A 16,941-nucleotide genomic window follows, 5' to 3' on the forward strand; every position below is an offset into this window, starting at 1 on the left:
TTAAAATGAGACATGCTGTTCAAGTGCTTTAACAAAATGTGATTTTGTTGGACAGTGTTAATAGTGCAGAGAAAAAATTATAATTATATTTTAATTGATATATATATATTGTTCAACCTTTATTTAGACAGCAAATAATTTGTAAAAATTAGAATTATCTAAAATTTTCTGGTGAAGATGCATTAAAAAAAATATAATTAACCATTATAGTTTAAAATTTCTTCACCAGATTAAAGCTTACAGACATAGAATATTCAAATATCTAATCTAATAACATTAGCATCTAAAATCAATAAAATACAAAATATAACTCTAAGAGTAAATATGCTTTTAATAGTTCGTTTTTTTATTTATTTTTATTTTTTGCTCTTTCTAAAAAGTTTGAGTATTTTCTGCAAAGTTCTAAAATGTCTTGATATTATTAATTGGGTGATATCTCATGATATCCGAGGCCCATTCCCAAGCCTCCTCACCTGCACATTGGATCTTTAATTCCAATGTCCCATATTTGCTACAACCAAAATTAAAATTATGCATTTTTACAACAATTTACACCAAAGATAAAGGAGAATGCTTACTTCAGACGGAGAATTAACGATATGATGTCCTATTAAATATTGATAAAAAAAGAAGAAAGAACACACGCAATAATTGGGTTTCATTTTCTAATTGTTGAACTTATATTTTTTTTTACACAGAACCGTCCTTTGCAAATAAATTAAAAAATATATAAAAATGCTACATTGTACTCTTTCATATTTGCAAACTGAAAAGGATTGTTTATTTTCCAAAGCTGTTATCATTGTTATTTTAATTGAAGAGAGAACATATCGTTATTAAGTAATCCGTAGTGTGTGAAGGACCAATGGTAACAATGAGGTTTACTCAGAAGTTATAAGTATAAATCCTTTTTGGAGTTCTAGCGGAAACGCCACGACAGTTAAGCTGTTTTCCTCTTAAACATGATTAAAATTGTCTATTTGACCACGTTATTTTTTTGTTTTGACATACCAGCAGGTCAAATTATTTGAATATATGCTGATACATCTGTAATAACACAATTTAAATAAATGAGAAGGCGTGGTACAATTCTAGAGAGGCCAAATGTTTTTCAACAAAAATAAATAAAAAGTTTGAAAAACAATGATTTAAAATAATGATTGGGCCAAATGCTAGAGAAGGTAAAAGTTAAAAAGTTTGAAAAACAATGATTTAAAATAATGATTGTCAACATGAGCAAGCTCCCTCTAGTGGTACATGAAAGGAACATTTAATCGGTTAAGTCTTGCTAAAGGACTATAGGGAAAGAGCAGTTAAGGGAAAAATAAACAATTCCATCTAAACGCAAAGAAGACTATGTTCCTAATCCCGATCAATGATTATTGTTGTAACATCGTTGTCCCCATTTTTCTCTTTTCCCTAGGGAGGAGACAGTCTGTACAAACTCGCTGCGTGCCTGGAGGAGCATGTAGTAGCTTCTAATTTTAAGCCAATTAGAATTGAGTACTACTAATTCATACCTTCTTTGCCTAGAGTCCTTTAGTCCTGATTATTCCATAATTTTTGTATCTGAACTTGATATTTTTTCAGATGTTAAAGAATGTAAAATGTTTGGCAACACTGATGAACACAATCGATCATTCCTCGTAAATTAACTTAATTAGCTTTTAATACATATGGATTTGTCCCCAAAAGGTACATAAAATCAAACTTATAATCTAATTATTAAGTATTTAAAAAAAAAAACCAAAGTAAAAGATTGAAATTCAACTTAATGAATAAGTTTGTACTCTTGAAGAAAAAGTTGTTGAGCTTTCCCCATTCTTAGATTCATTCCCATCACCAAAGTGTAATACAAAATACATTTTTTATGGCCTAAAAACATAACATATTGATGAAGAATGTCAAGATTTATTTATTGAAAACTTTTAAACTTGTATATATGATTATTAATATGTATATTTTTTTGCAATACATAAAGTTTCTATTTGTTATTGATTGTTATTTCATACTGGGCAACAATAAAAATTGTTATAGTCCTTTATAAGTAAAACTAAAAGACATGAAACTTTTTCTGTAGAGTTCAAAAGTTGAAAAAAAAAAAAATCCTATAAAATCTTTTTAAAGCAATAATTTTATGTAGTTCTACAATAAAAAATTTATTCATGGGTGGCTGTAATCCCTCCAGTCCAACCACTCAAATTTTTATTTCACTATTATCTAGACACTGTACATATATTGCGTATTGTGCGCATCTTTCTGAAGACTTCTTCCATATAAAATGGTAATTTTCGATAAATTAAACTATAACTATATATATATAGTTATTGTCAAATTTAAATTAATATTATTGTGTTTTACCTCATTTCTAAAGCTTTTTTTTATCAATTTTCACTCCATTCTTCAGAATGGACCAATCAATTTGAAATTAGGGGCAAAATTAGCACGGGTTACTTTTTTTTAAAGAAACTACGAAACAAAAGATAAATTTCATTGTCAGACCCCCAAAAGTATAAAAAGCTAATTATTTTGTATTTTGTATGATTTTAGAGGGAGGACATTGAATACAACTAGAAAGAAGAAAACCTCCTACATTTAAAATTGTATTATTGCTATTCAATCCCTTTTAATTGAAAGATAGAACATGATTGATGCAAAAGTCATAACTCAACCGAGCTGTCAATATTTTTATGATTGCAATAAGTTGGTGAATACTGTCAATAACTTCCCATAATATGAATAATAATCAATTAATTATTAATCTACATATATTTAGAAATTGTGAGTTATTGTTAGTCGTAGCTTTGAGAATTTTCACAGGTTTTACTATGTTTTGGGAATGAATACATTGATTTAGCAAATTGACAAAGCATATTAAAGAAAATCAACATGTCTAGATGGATATCAACGAAAGGGTGTGAAGTAAATTCTTGAACTTTTTAGTAAAGAACAAATTGGTTAAACTTTTGGAAGAATGAAAAGGATTACAACATTGAGCCTTTATAACAGACTTAATATTGATATTTATCTTTCTATTTGTCAAAATGATTTCCTTTGGCTGCTACAATATTCTCCAAACTGGGTCTAAAGGCAGCGCAGTACTGCTACTCGACGGAGGCCATGAGCTCATCCAAATTTTGCTGAGGGGTAGCACAGGCTTTTTTCTCTACTACACCTCCAATGGTATAGTCTAGGGGAAGGAGGGTGGCCAAACTGACACATTATACTTTAATAAATTAAACTTAACAATTTCTTGCCTTTCTTTATCCAGTTGGACTTGGTTGCAGTTGAAAGGAGTTCCCAATGGTGTTGTACATAAGAGACTTTGAAAAATCCTTCAAATACCTCTTCACACTCCATTGAAAGCCTGGACATGCTGCCTCATCGACTTGGTGATCGCGGTGTGCCCTTACTCCATGATCCATATTTTCCGGCGTCCATCGCTGCCAGGGGAACCCTGAAGGCTCTTACCTGAAACCACCATACTTTGAATCTTGCAAAAATACTTAAGGAACAATCTACGACCTTCCCAATCTCCTGGACACTCACTTGGGCGTGGAGAAAATCAGATATTCTTTACTTTTTTGCCTCCATGCTGATCTGATAAATGTTGATTTTTGAAAGTTTGGTTTTTATTGTTTATTAACGGGAATAGTCCCTACTTTTAATAACAAAGCGTAGTATTTTAAAATATATTCGCCTTGAAGTAATCCAGGTTGATTCAAAGTCAAGGGTTCAAAGGCGAATAATCCATTTTACACAAAATAGTATTTTTCATTATTATAACTATTTCCTGAAACATAAACATTTTCTATATTTAAAATAAAAATAAATACATTTTCTATATTTAAAGTAAAAATAAATACATTTTCTATATTGAAAATAAAAATAAATACATTTTCTATTATAATCATAAATAAATAACTATTCACCAAAAAATTTCTTGATTTTTGCATAAAAATACTTTGTATATATTACATTGAATATGAGTTTTATTCTCTATTTTTTTTATTGTTGCCAATTTTACATTTGACGTTCGTCGATATAATTGTTAGTAGGTTGTGTGGAATGGATTGAGGAATGATTTATTGGTGTGATGCATGACATGTTTATAATCTTTGTATTTGACTACTTAATTTGTTTATGAGTGATTTTGTTAAAATAATTTTTAAACCCCATAATTGCATTCCTTTGGGATTTTTTTTGTAAACAATGTGCGCATTAATAGCAAAAATATCCAAGGGATAAAAAAAAAGCCTTAAATGATAATGACCCTCAAATGATAATGACCCCCAGATGATTTTCCATCCAATCTATAAGTATCAGTCTTATAATCCAGAATATCAACAACTCCATTCCAGATATGTATTTTTTCATAATAGATGGATATGGGACGACTATTGTAGAATTTTTTCCTTTTTACTCTTCGTAGAACCGATGAAACTTGATTGTAGCGTTTCAAACTCGTGCCAATTAAAGTTAATTCATGACAAACCACTTGACTGCTACCATATTATTTATATATTTTAGCTCGATTTCACCTCTACTCATACTTTTATCTTTTTTTCATAGTGGGCATGTTTTTCCTATCTTTTAATACAGTTCTGATAGAATATAATCTATTTTTGAAAGACAACGGAAAATATAACCTCATTATTAAACATTGTTACCACAAGGGTAATAACAATACAAGGTTATACCATAACGCGTATACAACTGATGTTTGACTTCCACCACGCTATTATAAATTGACGTCATAGTGTATGAGTGGTTACGTTTTATCTAAAAAAACGTTTTTCTTCCCCAATAGGCGGTGCGATACATTAAAGGTAAAATTTTAGTAATATTGACGTCATAAACTATGAGCAGTTGCGTGTTTTGTCAAAATCTGTGTGTCTTGACGAGCAGTCGGTACGATCCATCAAATTGAAAATTCTAGCAAGCTCGATTACATGATTTCCTAACCTTGTATTTCTATTAATCTTGGTTACTCCTTACAAATTTTACCCTTCAGTGCAATAGAGACACCCACGTCCCTTTGTTTAATAACAAAGTTAAAAAAAATACGTATAAACTTGAATTTTGCACAGTAGATTAAATAGACATAATGCAATTTAAAAAATGTAATGTAACTTCGAAATTAATAAAAACTGTTTAATTATAAATACTTAAACTTGATAGTACAAATTGTCAAAAATTATTATCACTAAAATCAGTTTAAATAAGATATTTATTTTAAAAAAGATCAATATGATAATAAAATAAATAAAAAAACAGATATCAAATTGAAGGAAGTTTTTCCTTCTATCTTCAAACTCTTTAAACTATATAATTATGGAAAATCGTTTAATGGTTCGAGTGAATGAAATGTAGCACACATTGCAAGAGTATTCAGATGTAGCATTTCAGTTATAAATGCCCCATTTATTTTAGAAGCCGCATTTGTATTTATCGTTTGAGTTGACTGGTAAGGATTATTTTTACAAGTATCCTTGAGCTCCCCTTCAAGGAAAAGAGCATTCACTTCAAACTTTGATACTCCAGGGAAGTATTCGTTATTACATTTTATAACTTCAATATTGTGCATGGAAATTTTTATGTGAACTTCGACATCATACTCAAAACTTTTTCTCCAATATAATTTCCATTGAATAATGTCTTTTTCTGGTATTTCTCAATTCTTGTGATAAATATGATTCTTTCACTTTTTACGATTTTGGTCATGTTTTTTGGTCTACGAAAAATCATATGACAGAAATCTTAGGTACGTGAAATCTTATATTAAGACAGTAAAGAAACATAAATATGTTCAAAATGAGGACCCAAAACTTGCAGTATCATTTAATTAAACAACTAAACAACAGCAAGTTTTGTTTTTATCCAATGCCTTGAAGTGCAAAATGTCGGATCAACATCAAAATTGGCGACGCGTGAGTGATCTCCTATGAGCCGGTATTAGTACTGAGAAGGGTAAAAGGGTCGTTGGCATCTCCATTTAGACTGCCTACAACATCATAAAGTCTAGTACAACCCCATAGAAACAAGAAGAATTAAAAAATATGTGGGAACAATATGGCTGACATCTTGCTGTCCATAATGTTACCCTCTCCCAGTCCTGACCTCAGCTCTTTTGACATTGTAGTTTTGGATAACATGGATTTTTTTTTTTTTTTGTTGTACCTTTCATCCAAAATTGGATTCGCTCCAAGCTGCGATTATGACAGCGTGGTACACTATGGACACAAAATTCAACGTCAAGAGTAGCCAATGTGTTCGCCGGCGTGTGGATGCTGTTATTGCTTGTGAAGTATTACATATTGAATAAACAATAAAATCAAATATAGTATTTAAACATATCTTAAATTGGTTTTGAGAGGTACTTTCTTGGTTTTATAAAAATCACGTTTTCTTAACTTAGCTATGTTACTGCAAGTTTTGAGTCCCCGCTTTGTAACATATAATTTTAATTTAGGGAGCTTCCTAAAAAATAGGTTAAAAACCATCAATTTTGTGTATTGACACTTAAGAACAAAGAAATACACAGTCATGTATAGTTATAAAAACCGTTTGTGTAATGGGAATGTTAAAAAAAAAAAAATGAACATGGTAACCCTGAAAATTTGAATAATGTTTTGGAGATCAACTACATTCAGCTGTGACAATGGAAGAAGGCAGGAAGGAAAAAACAAGGGTATTTGATAGAATTACTCTGATGTCGATCCTCAATTCTACAGCAAAGACATTCAATGATAACTACGCAAACATTCCTCCATCTTTTATGACCACACACAAACGTCTTATAATTTTTTTGAATATAATTGAATCTATTTAGGAGAGGAAGTTCACTACTCAGGAATTAAATAAGAATTATAACTGCTAAGGAAAAGAAAATTCATTTTCAGAAATAACTTATCCCCGCCCAAAAAAAAAGGGTCATTTCAAAAGGGGTTTCTTTGTTATTACTTAATTAATAATGATGTACATGTCTTCTGCTCGTGGATGCAAGCAGGGCTATGACGGCATTACAAGGATCCAGATGTGAGCTTTCACAAATTCCCAATGAAGGACTCTAAAATTCTAACCAAATGGCTTAGGACCATCCCAAGAGATACGATTTACTAGACACCAACAGCGAATTCAAGACTATGCAATCTACATTTTAAAGTGGCTGATTTTATTACTGAATCTTTAGATCAATCCCGTGATAAAGGAATATCACTTCAACGAAGGTAAGCAATGCTACCCAATGCTAAGAATATTACTTGTGAATATCTAAGACGGCTCGTTTTTTGCTAAATTTCTTTCAAATATTTTTAGAAGGACTGTCCAATGCTTGTCAAATGTCTGGACAACGGAATGATAGCATAATTCAGAAGCATTCCCTTCAAATTCTAAATTATGAACTTTAATGTAATAATTTCTTCCCTTGTAATTTTAGTAATCAATAATACTTTAAATGATATATATATATATATTCACAGGAGGTTGAAAGAGGAAGCCATCCCATCTAAGCAGTCGAATCTAGCAAGCTACCTCTCATCACCATCACCACCTCCAAGACCAACACAGGCATCAACTAGCACCAATAGAGTGCATTTGGATAATGAAAGTAAAGAAGCTCTGGAGTATGCAATGTTTATGGAAGAGACCGTTCTTTTGGCACAAGATCTCTATGACAAACTCTCTTCGCAATTATTGCCCTCGTGGTTCTCGTTGCTTAAAACTTCAAAAGTTGCACTTGTCAAAATTATACATTCAGATATAAAAAGGCTTAACATTGCTGCTTGCCTCGAGGTGGAAGAAGACCTCTCCTTTTGAATTTTCTGTAACAACATCGAACTAAATAAGATCTTAGTATCACATTCCATAAATTCAGAAAGTACAATTAACTCTGTCACTTAAGCCATCAACATTGCCGCTTTTCTGGGTTCCACGGACGGTCAGACAGAGAAAGAGACATTTGACAACATCTGTGAACAGCTCCTTAATTTTTCTAACTCGGCAGAAATGTACCAAATTCAATCTTCCAAGCTCGATTTCATAATGGAGCAAATCCCTCATCTCTTCAAACAGCCTACAGGTAGAATATTCCTTTACTTTGATATGGTACAATATCAGTTCTGGCATCTACGAGCAAATATATACGTCCAATGCTCTGTCACTTCCGCCTACCAGATATCTTAGGATCGTATTCAGTGTATCTTCAACACCAGTAAGGATTATAAAACAGTTTTATGATTTACAACAACAGGAATGGCCTGTTGAAAAAAAATACTTAGCATGGTATGTAAATCAATTTAAGATATCTGCCTCTAAAATAAAAAAGTGGTTCTAGCTAGTGCAAAAAAGTGAATTCTTCTCGTCTTATCAGTGAAACTAAGAACAATTCTGCTTGTTCAAGTCGATCCATACAATGCCGAAGAAAGAATAATTTCTAAAATCTTATCCCTGAAAGTAAATCAATATGATATGCAAATTGAAACCTCCCTGCTATATAACTTTCTCTAGACGATCTTCAACACCAGCAAGGAATAGTATTTAAATTGTCGGTTATATGTCAAAATCATATAATCACTTGCAATATCTGCACATCTCTAAAAATATATCACTATGATATGACCTTAAATCAGGAAAATAATACAAGTAAATTAGTTATCATAATACCTTCAACTAGAAATGAAATTCTTAGAAACTTATGTAAAAGTGAGATACGTTTAAGTCTTCTAGCAATGATCAGAGATTCCTATTATGTCCACAGTTTTGTTTATACTATGTGTAGTATTATTCTAGAATCCCTTTACTTTTTTGTTGAGGGTATTATTATAGTTATTAATAAGTAATATTAATTGATTATTTACCATGTATTTTATCCAATATCCTATAAAAAACCATCAACAACTTGCAAATATGATCATTGTTTTTCTACCTATATTCCTAAAATATCGATACAGTTTTCAACGTTGTGGTGAAGAATTCTGCGTTGCTTACTGAAGATAAAATATTTGCCATCATCAATACAACAACAACAAAAACATTGCCAATCTGCATTCGAACTAACAGATGATTGTACTTCCAATATTATATTTTTATTATTACATACGAAATAAAAACTATTTTTATACTTATGTAAAGAAAAATATATGCTAAATGAATGTCGAAATTAATATAAATTAAGTTTTAATTTGTCAGGTATAAAATGAAATTATTAAGTTAAAGTATAAATATAATTTGGGATAAGTTAAGAAATTGATTAATTTAAGATTTGGATAAATTAAGAAATTGATTAATTTAAGATTGAGATCAATTGTTTCAAGTCGGATAAATTTATCAATGTTCATAAATCATACTAGTCATTTCTCCTTTTTGTAGCTACAGGTAAAGAGAGAGGCAGCCTTCTTGTGTGAGCGTGATATTTTTGTTTCCTTTCCAGTAGTTTTAGTATTCCTTGCATGACTGTCATGTAAGTTAAAGAGGTTAAGAACAGTAGTTAGGCCTTCAACTACGGCAAAATATTTTTTTGGAGGAGGGAAAAGGGAATATGGAAAAGAAATATGTTCAGAAGAATAAATTATGCACAGTTACCATTTTATAGGTTTTTTTCAAAGTGGGTCCCTCCAACTTCTGCCTCTAAATATGTAAAAATGAAACCATATGAAAATAAGTGTTACAAATACGTAACTTCCAACCCGAAAAATTTGATACTATTATGTCAGTGTCCTAAAAATACTCATGTATGCTCGGTCTTTAAAAAAAACCAGAAAAACTTTTGCCAGGCATAACAACCAAAAGGGCCATTGTAAAAAAGTATTGGGGAATTAGGAGGGGTTCCGTATTGTTGTTGAAGTGGTGGTACTGGTTTATAACCTGGTTCGAGGTTCCTCGGTTATCCTACACAAATCCTATGTGTTTGAGGTGCAATTTTGAAAAATAGGAGTGAAGTTAAAAGTGAATTTTGATAAAAAAAAAAAAACTAGTTAAGTTATAGCTAAAATAACGCTGTTTAAAAAAATTAAATGGTTTAGCTAAAAGTGAATTAACTTATTTAAGTTCAGTTAAGTTACATTAACTTGCCCAACTCTGACAGTGTAACAATAAAGGTTATAACATGATGTAGAAATAAAGTAAATAGATTTTTTAAAGCTTAGACAGCTGACGAGATATAAAGTGAAATACCCAAAGCACAAAACTATCGAAAACATATTTGCTGATTAAACTATTGATGACCAATCTTTAGTAAGTTTTTTTTTAATAGATATCACATTATTATTAGCACTATTAAGTTATGAAGACTCACTCCATGGATCTTATCTCCTTCAATGAAATAATATTTCACTGTGGAGATACTCTTTCTTATCAAGATTTTGGTCAGTTACTTTTCTGCTCAAAGCTCTAACTCCATATCCTGTATGGAATCTTTCTATACTTATATAAGAACTTAAATATTCCATTGCAACAAAAAAAAACTAATGAAAAATAGAGTGAGGAATAGTGAGAATTATCATTCTCCATTCACAGCTCCTTCATGGAAACACTTGAGTCAACTACTCCGAAAGTCAACACTACTTCCTCTCATATTCAAAGAAAACATAAATTGTGAAGATATCATTGGCTTTGTCTCAATATGGAAATGGGAAATTTCAATATTTTTTTCAAAATGTTCACATTCACAATTATTTACTCTTATAAATAGTACTTAGTTCTCCCATTGTACTGATGATATTTAGTTAAACATATTGTTAGTTGATTGTCTTTTTATATCACTGTTGCATTCTGGCAGGATCTTTCCATAAGTTATTTAGTACACGTCTCAGACAAATACATTCTACCTAAATATAGATTGAGTAATACTACTATTTTCAAGAATTGTTCATTTTGATACAGGTCCAACTTTTTAATAACTCTGAAATATGTTTTGAATAAGAGCTCTTCAAACTTTTACATTAGGAATTTTTAGAACTCGTGATGCATAGAAGAAGATATTATAAGTTCAAATCTCCATTTCGCTACTCTAAAACAATACAGATGTATTTTGTTGAACTTCTTACAACGTTTAATATCTTTGCTGAATATATTCAAATAAAAATAATGTTAAGAGGTAATTGCCAATCTTTTTAAATTCCAATTACATAATATGGTAATACCAATTTCTTAATAAATCATATAATGCTGAATATGTATCGATATGAGTAATTTAATGTTAGTACATATTATTATTGATGATTGTCGAAAACCAAGATTGACTTGATTGCAATTAAATATGCATGAAATACTCCTAAATATATGTACGTAAGGGAGCGTAAGAAAATATTTTATTATCTTTAACAAAATAATTAGATACATTTATTCGATCTTTTAGCAAGAATATATTGTTTTCTGATTGGAGTAATCATTTCTCAAAAATTGAATGAAAACGTTTTCGTTTCAATTCTTTAAATGTTCAGTTATGTTTTGAATATAATTGAATTTTGTAGAAAGGGGAAGTTCACTTCTATAAAGTTGAATAATAATGACAGCGCATGAGGGATGTGTTTGATTTTAGACTACATTTACCATTTTGTTTTAAATAAATTCAAATTTTAATCAAATGTGCTTTGAGGCATAGTGAGTAGTCAATGTTCACAGTAAGTGATAATTGTATACACAAAGTTAAATACATAATTTTCCAATATGCATTAATTTAATTTTAGGCACCCTTAAAGATAATAATAATTATACCCATAATCAAGGAAAAAATATTGTAATCTTTGGAGAAGAATTAATATAAAAAAATAATTAATTAAAGAAAGTATGAACGCCGTTCATTATTTTTTCGGTTCAATCACCAAGCCCAGTATACGAGTGTCGTTTGAAAAAGTCCTTGCAAAGTTTGGCATTCGTTTGAATCGAGGAATTGTTTGGAAAGATATAGCGATTGTATATTGAATTCGCTAGGATAATCATCATCGACTATCTGGAAAAGGATAAAACTATAATAGGTACATATTATTAATCGTTATTGGACCGTTTGAAAACCAAACTGCAAGATAAACAACCACGAGTGGTCCACAAAAAAGTCATTTACATCACGACAATGCACCAGCTCAGACTTCAGTAGTTGTGGTCGCAAAATTAATGAAAATAGGATTGCAACTCGAGATGCCCACATCACTAACAATCTCTCTCATACACTTTAACTCTTCTGTCATCCATCACCATATCATGGATGTATCAATGGTTTATGGAGTAGTAATCTCAAGAGGGCGTCTAGAACATTGAGTGTCATTTGTGCCCACATGACTACTCCAAAATAATTGAATTCACTATCAAACTTCTATAATCGAACATGCAGAGTCCTCGTAATGTTTATCAAGCTTCTTTTTAGTCTTTTGAGGCATTTTGCCTTTCATAAAGTAATTTATAATCAACACACAGAACTTTTTTTTCATCTTTTAAAAAAAAAATGAATCCACTTCCTCAATTCAAACGAATTCCAAACATAAAAAAAATATACCTACCTGGCTGAAAAATGGCGTGTGTTCTTCCAAGAGATACTACCAACTAAAGATAACCTCGATACGTGCCAGTATTGCTATCTCTCAAACTTTGCATGGACTTTTTAAACGACCCTCGTAATTATGATTTCTTTTTATGTTACTCTAATAATAATTACCCACAAATTGCAATCATTAAGTGTTCATTAATTAATAATTAATTGATTCATGTCATTTTGAAGATGCTCCAACAATTGGTTCGAACGGTTACCTTAACTGTTAACACAAAAAGTGTATATTTTGGTATTTGGTTGTCCACTCTCGATATTTTGATTTCTTGGGTGAATATTTTTCATAGTGTTTTTCGCAGGGATTTGTGCTCCTAGTGTAGTCTAAGTTTCTCGTCCAATGAACAACTCATCTTGAGAATTATAGAGCCAGAGATGATAACCAATTAATGAACACAATCTTAATCACTCAAATTTGTGAAAAATAATTAAACAATTTATCATTTTAAATTTGTGTAACATGAATATAAATCATTATTATATTGTATTAAAGTATGAATCATCATAAAATATATTTATTATTTTTTAGTACGTTGGGCAATGTGGTCATTCTGCAATGTGTCTGTTCGGCAAAATGGCATTGGTGAAAGTTAAACCATTAAAATGAATAACAAAACCCAACTGGGAGCTTGAAGAGAATCAATGGTGCAGCGTTTTAGTATTTTTTTGCAAGATGTAGCATGTAAAAAAATTAATAAAAAATTGAAATTAAATATAATATAATTGATTTCTTTTTACTGGACCTTATATCTGGATTTTCATATTGCTTATAGAATTTATTTTTGATAGAATAGAATCAGAATGATTTGAGAAATTTATTACCACCTTTATGGACTTACCTCTTTTTGTCTGGTTGAAGGAATGATCAAGAGACCACTTCCGTATAGCTATTGTAGGGTGTATTCCTTCGTATCTCCTTAAATATGTAAATTATGACCACCGCATTTCCTCGAAGTTGCCTACTGTGCTCTCATTCTCTGCCAATACATATTTTTGATCTTTGTCACCGGTACCAAGTCTTCCCATGGAATTTGATAGGGGGAGTATGCGATGTTTCCCTTACAGACTAAGGATAAAGAATTTTCCCTGGGAAATTTTACCTTAAATATGCTATTATACCAGTAGCTCACGATAATGATGTGACCGTATAATCTTTTTATATGCATACATTCTAAATCGATACAGTAATTATTAAATATTGATGCATGAGATATCCTAATTAATAAAAACTAAATGAAAGCAGCATTATTATTAAACTGGTGAAATGTCGATATATATTATTAAATTATTTATTTATTATCATTGAATCATCTTTTAAAAAGTAAAATCAATTAAATTACATCATAATTCCTAATTATCACTCCAAATAATAATTAATGATTGCATATAGTGTGCAAAAAAAGTTTATGTGCACCAAGATATTTTTCAGCTATTGATCACGTAGATCCTAAGCTTTAGTCAACGTATTAAACTTTTATTAAAAAAATGAACGATAAACGTAAAAATTTTGATTGCTTGATGTCATCTGTGGTATCTCAAAGTGTATATCTCACGAGACAAATACATTAATTTGGATAAAAACTGAGCTCATTGTCGCAATGTTCTACAGAAATGACAATATAATTTTGTAGGATTTTCCACATTTTTGTGGCTTTTTCAATTTTATAAATAAGAAATTATAGAACCTATGATTATTTATTTTGTTTTCAACGAAGAATTTAGAATTTTTGAATAACATATCATATACACAATTTTATAAGAAATAAATTGTCCAAAAAATCTATTTTGACGTTTTTGTAATTAAAATATTATTCTCCAAACCTTGATCTAGGATAAAAATCTGTTTCTAGAATTTTTTTTCAACCGTCTTCACAAAAAGTTAAATAATTTTACTAAATGTAAGTTAAGAATTGAACGAGTCAATTTATCATGTATTATAAAATCAAATGTAACAGAGTCAAAAATTAGAGTATATCTTTGTAACAAATGAAACATAAGAAGAGATGGAATTGAGCATAATTTACATGCTCTTAAATTAAGTATATGTTAGTTCAATCCGAATCATTAGCTAATAACTTCGTAGATAAAAGGAATTGTTCTTCACGCTTGATAATCTTTACATCTTCATTCGTCATTATTTCAAAGAGGGACGGAGCAAGATACTGTGGTACACGAATTACTTTGGGATATTTGTAGTTTTGGTTCCTCTTAAGCATGGAATTAACATTTTTTTGCAAATCAATGTGCATAGTTTTCTATAATTAAAAAATACTTTGAATAATACATAAGCAAACTTTATTGATTCAATAAAAAAATTTTTCTTGTGACAGAACAAATATTTAGATGTAATTTTTTATACTTAAAGTTACATGGATCAAAAATTTATGTATCAAAATGAATATTGTTTTTCCTTGTTTATAACAAATTTAATTTTAGCAATGATATTTGAGAAACTCATTCACTTTTTCATAAATATTCACAAAAACACTCTATTAGCGACTTCCAATTATATATAAATCTCAATGTCTAATCAAAAGCTAAAAAATCTAGTAAATAACTAAAACTAAAATAATCATGAACATGGGACGTTTATACCTCCAAGATATATTGATATCTTATATACTATACAGTATTTAACTGAATAAAATTTTTACTTTCATTTAATAACTAAATAACTTTTACTTTATTTTAATACGTAACGTAACTGCTTAAATCTATGATGATGACATTGAACAAAATTTAGTCATTGAGACAACTTTTGCGTCCTTTTCAACTGCATTTTTGAATAATTGATATAAGTTAACAAAATATGAAAATATTAGATCTCCGTCTTTTTGTAGTTGCAACCGGAATATGATATTTTATTTACCGAACCTGTTATCATTATTTTTTATTCTTGAGGAGAGTACATATAAGTACAAAGACATCTGCAGGATTATATATATATATATTTTTTTTTTTTTTTTTTGGGGGGGAGGGGAGTGGAGGGATATTATTTTGTAAATATTTTAAACAAAAATTTCAAAAATCCATAGTTTTAACAAAATTTAAATTATTTGGAAAAAAAAATCAAAATTAAATATTTTCGGGAAAAAATTTATAGCTATGCATAGTAAATTAAATTTTTGGAAAAATTTGAAATATTTTGAAAATTTTTTTTTAAAGATAAAATTATTTATCTAAAGAGAAATCAAAATATTTCAAAAAAAATAAACTAAATAAATAATTGGATAGTCCAAGATATTGAAAAAGTAGGGATCTGAGATAATTTATTCTATATAAAGGATGGACGATTTAAAAGTGTATTTTTGGGGAAGGGGGCTTTGTGTTTGGACTTCTTTTTTTAAATAAAAAAACCTTAGCTATTCACAAAAATATTAACTTTTTTCGAAAAAAAAATTTCAAATATTACATTTTTTGGAAAACAAATTTCAAAAATTAAACTTCAAATATTAATTTTTTTGGAAAGAATAATCAAAAATCCGTAGTTATTCACAAAAAAAAAAATATTTTGTAAAAAAATTTCGAATATAAACTTTTTTTGCTTGCTCTGCTTCATAATTTCCCAGAATGACCTTCTTTTCAGATCTTTAAAAAAATTAGACTTATTTTTTCATAATTTTTCCTGATTTCACAACAATAAATCTTAGTGAAAAATAAAAGTTCCTTTTTTTTTTAAATGGCATGCCCTGAAGTATAAAGTAATCCCTAGAGCGGAACTGATACATCCCTAATAACTACAATTTAAATTCATTAAGGTCCTTTAACTGTCGAGCACACTCATTGAACGGGCGTGACACAATACCACAGAGACCACAAAATGTTTTTTTACAAGAAGAAATATAAAGTTGAATTTTATTTTGTTCGAATGAGGCACAATTCTAAAGAAGGCACATGTTGAAAAGTTTAAAAAAAAATGGTTTTCAACTTGAGGTAGACGAGCTCCATCTAGTGGTACGTGGAAGGAACTGTAATCGGATAAGCCTTTGCATTTTAACATTAGACTTTTTCATGTTGTGTGGTATTGGGAAATTTTTATATGTTTTCAGACGGTACACAATGTAAAAAGTTTGAGAACCTGTGATTTATACGATCTGCCTTTGCTTCTAAATATAATTGCTTTTAGAAAATATGAACTTGTACCTAAAAGTTACATACAATCAAATAAATCATCTAATTATGAAATATTCATAATGATAAAACTTTGTAAAGATTAAAAATCTACTTACTGAAGAAGTTTGTACTCCTAAAAAAGAAGTTGTTGAGCTTTCCTCATTCTTAGATTCATTCCCATCACTAATGTTTAATGCAAAATACATTTTTCCATGACCTAAAAATATAGCATTCTGATGAATATGAATATTTATTGTGATGAAAACTTTGAAAACAGCAAATATTATTTT

General features: G+C 29.6%; 2 protein-coding genes across 4 annotated transcripts in view; one reads left to right on the forward strand and one right to left on the reverse strand.

Moving 5' to 3' along the window:
* Window positions 1-6,976: 6,976 nt before the first annotated feature.
* On the forward strand, window positions 6,977-7,818 carry LOC139907378 (uncharacterized). The gene is made up of 2 exons (XM_071893796.1): window positions 6,977-7,038; window positions 7,482-7,818. The coding sequence occupies exons 1-2, from the start codon at window positions 6,977-6,979 to the stop codon at window positions 7,816-7,818; spliced, it is 399 nt and encodes a 132-aa protein (XP_071749897.1).
* A 6,619-nt stretch (window positions 7,819-14,437) lies between these two features.
* LOC121130387 (uncharacterized) overlaps window positions 14,438-16,941 on the reverse strand; it is a 35,042-nt gene continuing 32,538 nt past the window's right edge. For all 3 annotated transcript variants that reach the window (XM_071893717.1, XM_040726140.2, XM_040726142.2), the window contains 2 exons: window positions 16,768-16,868; window positions 14,438-14,793 (listed from right to left, as the gene is read on the reverse strand). In XM_071893717.1, the coding sequence (XP_071749818.1) occupies window positions 14,590-14,793; window positions 16,768-16,868 (305 nt within the window). In that variant the 3' untranslated portion in view covers window positions 14,438-14,589. The remainder of the gene's footprint in view (window positions 14,794-16,767; window positions 16,869-16,941) is intronic.

Source organism: Lepeophtheirus salmonis, chromosome Z, assembly GCF_016086655.4.
Source record: "Lepeophtheirus salmonis chromosome Z, UVic_Lsal_1.4, whole genome shotgun sequence".
Lineage (NCBI taxonomy): Eukaryota > Metazoa > Arthropoda > Copepoda > Siphonostomatoida > Caligidae > Lepeophtheirus > Lepeophtheirus salmonis.

Coding starts and splice junctions, on each gene's coding strand:
- LOC139907378 (XM_071893796.1), top strand. CDS start 6,977: ATGTACATGTCTTCTGCTCGTGGATGCAAGCAGGGCTATGACGGCATT. Junction 7,039..7,481: donor GGCATTACAAGGATCCAGAT/GTGAGCTTTCAC, acceptor ATATATTCACAG/GAGGTTGAAAGAGGAAGCCA.